Source organism: Pogona vitticeps, chromosome 4 (genome assembly GCF_051106095.1).
Source record: "Pogona vitticeps strain Pit_001003342236 chromosome 4, PviZW2.1, whole genome shotgun sequence".
In the NCBI taxonomy this organism is placed as follows: domain Eukaryota; kingdom Metazoa; phylum Chordata; class Lepidosauria; order Squamata; family Agamidae; genus Pogona; species Pogona vitticeps.
In genome coordinates, this window is record NC_135786.1 from 226,292,551 (window position 1) to 226,303,984 (window position 11,434).

Sequence of the window (11,434 nt, forward strand, 5' to 3'; positions counted from 1 at the left end):
AAAGTGACACTGAAAAATATAATATTTTCATTCTTCAGGGACGGAGGCACTTCTAGTCCAAAATGACAATAGCACCATATATCCCTTATGCTGACCAGTATCAGTCCTTACATTACTAGCAAAGCTTAGTAGGGGAATTTAGTACTGGACTGGCTTTTTCAACGTTTTGACCTATAACAATACCAAAAGATTCAGAAGGCATAGTCAATTATAATGGATTAAGGGAGATGATAGTCCAGAAGATCTGCCAGCCCTCATATTGGTGCTCTGCCATAGCAGAACCAACTGTAGCTGAATAATTCAGGAGTAGAGGACAGTTCAAACACTGGTAACACTAGAGTATTAACACAGACAACAAACCTGTTCATCTTTTTACAGTAAGGACTTCTTGGTCCTGCAGGACTAAAGGAAAACCTTCGTCTTACTGGTGAGGCAACATCAGGATAAAATAATTTGGGCTTCCTTTGATGCCTGGGCTCTATAAATAACAGAGATAAAATTACACATTTTTGTCTACATATCAGTCAACAAAAATACATATGTCAACTTACATATTATTTATTAAAAACCAAAATCTAGAAATATCATGCAGATATACTTAGTATAATGCTAATTTGAAGCAAATCCATTTGTTAATTTTCCACCAATATATTTTCATTCGTTAGTAAAAAGACTTAGAGGGAAAAAATAGATAGGTAGATAGATAGATATTAACTTTTGAAAATCATCTACCAAAAACCTATATAATTAAATGAAAAAATGTAAACTTTTGAAATATCAAGTAATTTGTGATACAGTGCAGTTTTCCAAAGTATTTCAATCAGAAACAAAGATAGCTTATTCCTCCAGAAAAACATGATATCAAGCAAACTTACTTTCTGGTGAAGCTTGATATCGCACGACAGTCTTTCTTTGTCTAAGATCATAACGCTTCTGATTATCTTCTACATCTTCTTGGTCTTCACCTTCTTCTGAAGACTCTAATTAATATAAAATAAGTTTATTTAGCTTGAAAAAATTACCCTTTTTTAAAAAAAATGGTCCACCAGATTCAAGCGCTAGACCATTTTAGTTCTAGATCAAGTAGGGCCTCTCAGCGGTTGCTCCTCAGCTGTGGAATGAACTCCCCCCTGCAATTCATTTGGCCCCTTCGCTTGTGACTTTTAAAAAGTCACTACAGTGGTGCCCCGCATAGCGACGTTAATCCGTTCCGGATTCATCGTCGCTATGCAGAAACATCGCTGAACAGATCAAAAAACCCCATAGGAACACATTAAACTTTGTTTAATGCGTTTCTCTGGGGCCCAAACTCACCGTTCAGCGACGATCCTCCATAGCGCCACCATTTTTGCGCCCTTGGTAAGCGAGGGCAGGGCGCAAAAACAATGCGGGCCGCCACTTTGTGCGTCCGGCCGCCATTTTGGAAACGCCGATCAGCTGTTTTGAAAACATCGTAATGCGAAGATCGGTAAGCGAAACGCTTAACGATCATTGCAATGCGATGTTTTGCCCATTAAAACATCACAATGCGATCGCATTAGCGACCTAAAAAAATAGATCGCTATGCGGATTCATCGTTAAACGGTGCGCTCATTATGCGAGGCACCACTGTACAAACCTGGTTATTTAGACAGGCATTACAATATACTATACCTAGAGATTCAGCTGAGCTTAGCTAGTCTACTTGATTAAGTCCGCCATTTTAAATGTTTTAAATTGTATTTCAATTATGTTTATATATGTTCTAAAAATGAAATAAATAAATAGTGTCTGTTATTGTTTGGCAACAGCATACTCAAACAAATAAGCATTACTATACATAAATGTGTTGGGAAATAACCTCAACCAAATTTAATGGAATATGTTTGAGTATGCAAGTACAAGATTGTGTTCTTACAATCCGTTACAGCATTTTACAGAATTTAATGAGTTACTCCCTGGTATGTGAGTTTCAGACTACAACCTGAACAGGTTAATGAGCAATTAAGAGCAATTATCACCGGCTCTGCATATCATTTTGTAAACATCCAATTTATGTAAACAAGATTCTGATTCCAACAGAACACACAGGTTCCTGTCCTACGGGAACAGGCTGCAGTAGTTTTGACGCTCACCCGGGACCACATGTGGTGTTGGGTTGGGGCTACAAATTTATACCCATACATTTTCCCATCTATATCTTTGGGTCAGTCAAGTGATGGGGAGGATTAAATATCCCTTCAAGGATCAGAGTTATCTAATGATGGGATTATTAAGGTGTGAGGAAATGCATTCATTTGATAGTGAGGAAGATACTTCATTTCCACAGGTAAACAAAATTCTATTGCACTGTACTGACATCATAAAGACTGTTCTAAAAACAAAACAACCTGCACTTCCATCCTGGTTATCAGTAGTTTCTTCATCAGTCCTCTGGATTACTCTTTTTTGTTTTCCTCTTGAGTACACATTAAGGTTTTCCTGCATATAAGAAGAAGCATCAGTTCAACTAATTACGTGCAATAAAGCCATCTGCGTACATTCATGAAAAATTAAAGTTCCAGGACTAACACTGATAAAGCAGCAGTGTAAAATGTAATAAAATGCTACAACCATCTGGCTTACTCATGCAGAGAGCAAAGGCAAAGTTAAACTACGTGTTTTAAAAATTATATTAATAAGTACTGTCCTTTATACAACATGAATATGCTCTTACCCCTTCTCTGTCATTGAATACTCCAAGATCTTCTAAATCCATCATTCGTTGCCGGCGCATCTTTTTCATATCATCCATTTTTTGAAGTACAGCTTCAGCAGTGCTGATAAGCATGCAAGGCAAAATTATGAGTATGAAAATGTTTTAAGTAGAATCTAGTTAAACAAAAATGTTGCAGGAGTGTGCTAAGCAGGCACAGAAATGTTTTTTAACTTGTCTCTCCTCCAAAATGCAAAAGGGTTTGCAATGCACTATACACTATTAATGCTCACCAACTTGAACTTCCTGTTGCATGTATTTAACACACCTCTTTTCTCCATACATAACTAGTAGTTGTAATTACAGAACTGAAACAGGCTGATTCACAAGCTACCCTTTATTATCTTTTATCTAGGGATACAATTGGTGAAGGAAGGGGAATGACTAAGATCTGAACAAAATGAAGTTAAGACTCTTTTGAAAAGAAACAAATCTGAATTCTCCTGAAGATTTGTTAGTTTCATTTAGAGGAAAACAGAGATAAGAGATAGTCTGCAATGGGAGCTGGAAGAGCAAAACTGAGTGTCTCTCTGGAAAATGCTGGCAGTTCTATTTCTTCTGTACCACATCAAATATGCACTCTAATGCTGTTGTATTTTATGTGACTTTGTGACAGAGGAAAACAGGAACTCCTCAAGTTCTGCAATTGTACTTCTGAAATTCTGCAAATTTCTTCCTACCATGGAAAAGATCAACACTCTCCAACTTAAACATTCCTTTTCTACCCAAAATTCATTACCGTGTTTCCCTGAAAATAAGACAGGGTCTTATATTAATTTTTGCTCCAAAAAACGCACTAGGGCTTATTTTCAGGGAATGTTTAATTTTTTTCATGTATAACAATCTACATTTATTCAAATACAGTCATGTCATCTTCTAATGGTTGCTGCACAATGGTGGAGGGCAGGGTTTCACTTAACTGGGGCTTATTTTTGGGGTAAGGCTTATATTAGGAGCATCCTGAAAAATCATACTAGGGCTTATTTGCATTGGTTGCCCATCCGTTTCCGCACTGATTTCAAAGTTTTAATGCTTACTTATAAAGCCCTAAACGGTTTAGGACCTCGATATTTGGCGAAACGCCTACTCCCACCAAGCTCTACCCGGATCACCCGTGCAAGTCAGGAGGTGAGGCTGAGGGGCCTGACGCCCAGAGAGGCCCGGAAGGAAAAAAACAGGAAATCGGGCCTTCTCGGCAGTGGCTCCTTGCCTCTGGAACAAACTTTCTCCGGAGATTCGTGCGGCCCCTATGCTGGGTATCTTTAAAAGCCAAGTAGAAACATGGATGTTTATTCAGGCCTTCCCTCTCTTCTCATTTCTCTTTAATTTACTTTACTGTTTTCTTGGTTTCCACATTTTCATTTGTAGATTTATGTATCTATGTGTTTTTATTAATTGTTTGTATTATATTAGAAGCCGCTCAGAGTGGGTGCATAGACCAGATGGGTGGGATACAAATAAAATCAAATAAATAAATAAATAAATAATTTCAGGTTAGGTCTTATTTTCAGGGAAACAGGGTACACAGAAGTGCATTTTCCAGCATAGACTTTACTTTCATAAAAACTAGTCATAAACTGAAAACAGCTTTATTAAAAAGCAAAATGGAGAGTATCAAGGCACGATTAGTTGGGAAGTAGAATTAGAACAGACCTATAAAGGGGAAATATATTTAGCAACAAGACTGAATTGTATTACTTTGGTAGTAGATTTCTCCTTTGAATTGCATGGACCTGAGCAGCAGTTTTGGTTATACACTTTTCAATATATATTTCAATATGTTTTTTAAAAATCAATAAATATTATGCTATTTGTCTCTGGGAAGTGACTTGAGAAAGGTGGGTCTCAGGCTGACCTGGGGCCTTGCTGTTCGCACTGCAGCAGCTCATCTGGCTGGCCCCCTCTACTGTCATAACCACTTCATGCAGTGTCCAGGGATGGTCCTGGGGCATGCCAGGATGCTGATTGGGGGAATGTGTGTATGTGTTTTTTCAATCAACTATGCCTGTAGCTACATTTTTGAAGGTATAAGAATTATACCCAGATTCTGAACTACACAGGGGTCTGGCTCCTCTAACTCCAATGCTATTGAAAGCAGAAGTGTAATAGGAAAGTACTCTAATAGCTAATATGCAAGCTACAGTGTGTTCCATATTCATTCATTACTAATTTTCAGTCAGCAAAGATTCATAAAACAGTTTCAGATAACTGTCGATACCTTTTAGAATGTGCACCAGTTTCTTCAAGTAAATGCCATTAACTTTTAACCAACATTTTGATGCTGTACTGGAAGAAAACTTACTTTGTAATAAGCTTGTCAAACAAAACTGACTGGTTCATCGTACTATAGCGACTGCGCCTAATTCTGCAGCTACGACGAACTTCAACATCCCTATTTTCTTCTGCAACAAGCTCAGAGGGCTTCACATTTATTCCATTTTTCAGTGATCTGGTGACAGGAACTACAACTCCTTGGGAAAAGAAATCAGAACATTTTAGGCAAAAAGTATCTTTCTCCACAGCAGATTCAGTCAGTCACAGGTTCTAGAAATCAGAACATTTTAGGCAAAAAGTATCTTTCTCCACAGCAGATTCAGTCAGTCACAGGTTCTTTAAGACCTTTTACAATTCTATATTGATATGACTTGTATAATTTTACAATGCTTACCTTCTTCACACTCTTCATTTTTTGTATCAGCCTGCAATCTAGCCAGCTGCCTACACAGAAGCAAATACATGGTAAGAGCTAGCATCTCATTCACCACCTTCGCTTAGATGTTTATTTAAAACACTCAGTAGCCAAGTATGGATTCAATATTCAGTTGACATGAGCAGAATCTGGAACAAACTGCTGGGTAGCTTGCTCCTATTTGGGTTTGCAGCCAACCAGCCCACCTCTATTCAGTCTCCCTTCCCCCTTGCCATTCCATTCTTCTACCCTAGGTAGCATTTATGCTGATGGGATTAGACACACTAAATAGGCTTTTGGTCTGAACCAGGAGGGTTTCCTTGTATTCTTCCATGCATTCTTCCATGCCCAGAGCAGCAGTTGTCAGATATTCAGCCAGAAACAATATTGGTATGTAGAACACTATGCTAGCCTTAGTTTTGGTCAGTGACATCACAGCTGCATTGCAGAATGAAGCTCATCACGGAGACAAATGAGATGAAATTGGTTTTTGGTTCACACATTCAGGGAGATGGTGTTCAGTCAGGCTGCACTGTTACTGAAAGTTGGGCTATCTACACATCTATCATTGCTACTGGAGCCTCAACTGGTGTCAGCAACAAGACAGAGCCTTTTGTCAGCTAGTTGACAGACCAACTATAGCCTCTCCTGGAAGAAGACAGTGTATATTCAGTTATCCCAACTCTAGTAAACTCCAGTTTGAATTATTACTAATCAGGCTACTGGCTTATAAATACAATTATTTGTCATGTCATTCATTCATTTAATGTCACGTAGTTCTGGAAATTCTGGGAACCAAGGTAGCTAACAAGATGACTAAAATACATATAAACAAAACATTTCGAAAGTTATGTTAAAATACAATTATCATATTAATCATGATTAAAGTAATTTACACTGTATTTAATGCCACATCCAGAAAATTGTTCCGCCTAATAAAAGGTCTTTTCTCAGCAGTTAGTCAACCGTCAAAAAACTGACTGAATAAGGACATCTTTTTCTGACAGCATGAAGACAACAGTGGGACAGGGGGCAATCTGGTCTTCTCTGGAAGGGAGCAGATGTGGTATTCAGGAAGTAAATCTAGTTCTCAGGCATTTCTTTGCGTGCCTCCCGTAACTAGAAGTAGAGCAAAGGATGGACAGCATGCCTTTTCAAAGGAGGCTTCCTGATTATGGAAAGCCAACCTCAGGCGGGTTTACTTGACAGCTACTTTGCTATCATTTCTGAATCAGAAAATACTTTTATTTTTTCAGACTTAACACTACCCTTTTGTATTTCTTTTAAGCTTGCTGTTAATCATTAACATTTGATTATTTCACTTGTTTTACAATATTCATACTGTATTCTTTTTAAAACAAATAAAAATCAGGGGATTCATAATGCTCACAGTCCAACTACCTGCTCACAGTACTAGAACTGCCATTAGCCCACACCAGCAAATCTCATAATGAAGCAGATTTAACAAGACAGAAATGAAATCGAAAACCCACTTCAGAAAAACTTCCTTTTATACTAGGATTCATTTCTGTTGAATGAGCTGGGGGTAAAATTGCTAGGCAAACCATTTCTAAAGCATGCAAATAGGATTCAGCACAATTAAGCCCAGAACTCTCAGTAAAAATACAATTTCCTCTGTATCAAGTCACCTCACTCAGATTTTTAACACTCATGTATAACATGTTGACCAGTGTAAAATGAAAACAAAAAACTAGTTAAAATACAGATTCTGTTGCATACACTGGATAACAAAACACTGAGGCAGAACATTAAAGGATCCTATCATCTGATTTTCAAAAACAAGAAAAATCAATTACCTTGTAAAATGTTTCCTGTTAATGCCATTTTCACTGAGCATTACCACGTCTTTGTCAAACCCAGAGTCTGAACATTGTTGATTACTCTTCCTCATAGAGTGTCTTGTGAAATGTTCACATTCCTGAAGAAGCACAAATAACAATTACAGTGGGGTCTTGACTTAAGAACGGCTTGAGTTAAGAACATTTTGACTTAAGAACCACTCTCATATGAAAATATTGACTTGACTTAAGTACTTAGATTTGAGTTAAGAACTGAAAAAAACCCACGTGGGAGGCAGGGAAAGTGCAAAATGTGAACTTTCAGTTAACTCTTGGCCAGTGGAAAGGGTGCCTGTCTGCTTCCTCACTCCTCCCAGCGTTTAGAGAGCGGATTGGGAGACAGTCTTCTGACTGCCTGGTACTGTACTGCCTGGACTGTATTTTCCCTGCCTTCCCTGAACCTTTCTTGACCTAAGAAAAAAAGAAACAAAATATCCCCCTCTAGTGGTCGAAGGCAGAATAGCAGCTTCCCATTAGTTTCTATGGACGGAAAAGAGCAGATACGGATCAAATGGTTTTCAATGCATTCCTATGGGAAATGCAGATTTGACTTGAGAACATTTTGACTTGAGAACCGCCTTCCAATACGGATTAAGTTCTCAAGTCAAGACCCCACTGTAGAAACATGTGCATATATTATTTTAAAAGTTACACTACAGATCTTCTGCATAATACATACATGTATCAAGGAAAAGATGAAGGCACGGATAAATATATTGATATGTATTTTAGCATGCCCAAATAGCTGTGCGTACATGGCCAAATACTAGAACCCAAAATATTTGGTGTTAACTGGCCCTAATAGATGCACAGTATTTGATGCTTGGGAGGAACAGCACTGTTCTTCCTGCTAGTGACAAGAGAATATACAGGGAACAGTTACTCAAGCAGCCATGGCATCACCCCCATTATTAGAGGAGCAAGTATAAGGCACAATTGGATGGTCCTGCTTTATCATTAGCTCTGCCATTAAATAACAAATCATCTAAAGTATTTATATTTTGTCTTTATATTTTTTTAAACGACATTATCAGGCCAGAATTTTTAATAAATATCCTCTGCCATCTCTGTTTTAAAAATAGCATTGAAATTGAAATCATTTTAATTGAAGACTTGAAATGAAGTCTATAATCTTTTTAGTGACTCTAGTCACTAGATACCATGTATGTGCTAAGTGTAAGAAAAAGAGACTCAGGCTAATAGACCAATTGTCGTTTACCCTTATCACTTTGGCCAAATCACAGGTCAAAATGTTCGAGAATCACGCCATTACACTGTAAACCTCCAGCATAACATGTTTTATTTAGTATTGGCACTGTTCCAACTTGTAAACTTGTTTTGGGAAGATAATGGTAATCCCACTCCTCAAAATATCTTATATTGGAACCACCACACCACTGAAGTCACATAAGTAAAAACACATTGAAAATCAACAAGTCTAGAATTCCTGCCTTTTAAATCACCTTCCTTGGTCTCCAGTAAGTCAGCCAACCTGGAGTGCTCAAAAGGACTGTCCCTGCCAGCATAGGAATTAGGGTGGGGGCCAACTTCAACTTCCTTGTAACCTGATGTAAAAGCCCATTGTAGGTTACAAACCATTATGGGGCTGTATAATCTGCAGGCTTAAAAAGAAGGTACCTCAGAATGCCAGATGCAGGGCAGGGGTATCAGGAGACAGCTATCTAGTTGTCCCATGTGTTCCCAGAGGCATCTGGTGGGGCCCCTGTGAAATACAGGAAGCAGGACTAGACAGGCCCTTGACCTGATCCAGCAGGGCTCTTCTTATGTTCCTTGGGAGGCAGTTCTGTATCTCTCACTTTAGCTTAGACCCTCTCATGTCCTCCCCAAGTATTCTTGTGAGGATGTGAAAGGACCAACTCCTTTCCAAAGATCTTATAACCCACATAGATTCATTGTGGATGATATGGCACTATTGATAGCATATCCAAATCGCTGAGGGATTTGCAGCTGTGATGTTGGGAAAGAGTAAAGGCAAGAGGAGAAGAGGACGACAGAGGACGAGATGGTTGGACAGTGTCATCAAAGAAAGCGACCAAGATGAATTTGATCCAACTCCGGGAGGCAGTGGATGACAGGAGGGCCTGTCTGCTCTGGTCCATGGGGTCATGAAGAGTCAGACACAACAATCAGTGAAAGGATTTTTTGCTCTTCCTGCAACACATTGGTCACCCAAACTAAGAAGATTTTCCCCAACCAGGATGTCAGATAAGAAATTGTGGCCAGCTTGAGTGAGCAGAGCTGTTTAAGAAAAGACAGCTATTGTTCCTTAATCATCACCTCAGGGGACAATTCAGTGCCCTGCAGAAGGTGCTTGAGAAACAGGAATTTTGCATAGAGACAATGAAGGAGAGCTTATCGTTGGAACCGGATAAAGCAAGGGGAGGAAGCTGCACAACTGGTTCTGCCAGGAATTTAAGTGGGGTCTGGTTCCTTTTTATCATGCAGAGCATATTTCAAAAGGCAGGGCAAAAACAGATCAGCCCAGCACTTTGCCCAAATACAAGCTCAACACTTGTGTGGACACTGGTGGTCTGGAAGCAACCATTGAAGGAAAGTGTGCATCATTTAATTTACGGGCAGAGAAAACCAGTGTAGCAGTCTTTAGTCAATGGCAATGCGATAATCCATGCAAAAGATCTTCACTCATCCCCCCTCCTCTTTACCGCGGTTAAATTAACTATCACGAGAGGCAGCGATGGCCCAACTCAAAGGGCTGCGAAGGGGATTGCATAAATGAAACGAAATTACCCTGAGCATTAATCATTAGAAACGGCGGTTGGGGAAATTGCTTTCTGGAGTGCCAAAAGCCCCCAGCCAGTATGGCCACGGGACACTGTTGGGGTTTTTTGTACAGAAATTAAACTTTTCCAAGCACGGCTTTCAAAAGTTACCAAAAAAAAGAGGACTTTTCCAAGTCCGGCTTTCCGATTCACCCCCAAGTTCAGGTGAAGCCAAGCCCTGGCTGTCCCTGAAACAGCTTCGGAACCCCTGCGGCCCTTCCTTTCTCGCCCCCCTCCGACTCACCGCCACCGCTCTCCGGTTCCCGGCAGGTCCCTGGCTAGAAGAGCCAGCAGCCTCGGCAGCGGCCGTGCTTGCCGAGCGGGTCCCGACTCTGCGTCTGCTGCTGCTCCGCGTCGACGGCAGCTCCAAGGAGAGGAACTCCGAACTCGACTCGATCGCCTCATAGAGGCACCGCGGCGGGACGACCCGCCGACGGCTCCCGGTGCTGGGCGTCGCGGCGCCGCTCTCTCCGTCGTGAGGGTCCGGGCGGCTAGAACCGCCCGAACTGCTCCGGAGCATCACCATGGCCGCCCTCCCCCGAGCGGTGGAGCGATAACGGCCGGCGCCGTTGAACGAAACTCAAGCCTGACTTTACCTCTCAAAACTCTCTCCTCAGCCCACTCCGAATTCTGGCGCCACGGCCCGCCCGCCGCAGCGTCACCAACCGCCCTCGGGATTCCTCCGCCCCTCTGGCTCCTCCTTTTTCCTCAGGGCGGGGGAGGGGGGAGCTGAAAAGTGCCAGGCCACCCTGGTTAAGGCGCACAAGCCTTGGGCCGCGCTTCCTTCCTTCGCTCCCTTTTTCGTGTGAGGTATCCCAGAGCTTAGTTTCTCTCGCGGGGCTGTTTTGTCTCTCGGCAAATAGTCCCACCTTCGCGAAGGGACACGGCGCGCGGGACTGCCTTTGACAACGTCCGTTTTGGCGCCAGCGGGGTTCGAAAGACGCTGGTTTTTGCCGCACCTTGATTGGCTCCGGGCGAGGCGGCAGGGCGGTGGGCGGGCGCGCTCGGCTTTGCCTGCAGAGCTTCCTAGTCCTTGCCCCGGGAGCGTTCGAAAACGAAAATATTCAGCAACCTGAATGTGTATTTACCCCCTTAAAAAGGAGTGCTTTCCCTCCCGTGCACTTACCTTCATTTTCTCAGGAAAAGCAAGCCCGGCGTGTGGTCGCCTCTTGGTTGGTGTCCCTGAAACTTACTGGCATGTATTAAGTGAAGAACAACAGGCGAAACCGACAGTTCTACGGTTTATTCCTTTGAATTCTTAACATACCACAATATCCCCGAAGGGTACTCTTGCAGCAAATTCCACTCTTCCCCCCCCCACAGTACATTATCAGTCAACATCTTAATAGTT

The 11,434-nt window shown here is 41.4% G+C and overlaps 1 protein-coding gene across 1 annotated transcript in view; it reads right to left on the bottom strand.

Moving 5' to 3' along the window:
• Window positions 1–10,707, bottom strand: part of ATAD2 (ATPase family AAA domain containing 2) — a 37,178-nt gene extending 26,471 nt beyond the window's left edge. Inside the window, exons 1-8 of the mRNA XM_020796525.3 lie at window positions 10,328–10,707; window positions 7,241–7,362; window positions 5,403–5,452; window positions 5,037–5,205; window positions 2,696–2,798; window positions 2,370–2,460; window positions 876–980; window positions 361–478 (exon numbers count right to left, since the gene is read on the bottom strand). Of these exons, the coding sequence (XP_020652184.3) occupies window positions 361–478; window positions 876–980; window positions 2,370–2,460; window positions 2,696–2,798; window positions 5,037–5,205; window positions 5,403–5,452; window positions 7,241–7,362; window positions 10,328–10,609 (1,040 nt within the window). The 5' untranslated portion in view covers window positions 10,610–10,707. The remainder of the gene's footprint in view (window positions 1–360; window positions 479–875; window positions 981–2,369; window positions 2,461–2,695; window positions 2,799–5,036; window positions 5,206–5,402; window positions 5,453–7,240; window positions 7,363–10,327) is intronic.
• Between the last annotated feature and the right edge of the window lie 727 nt (window positions 10,708–11,434).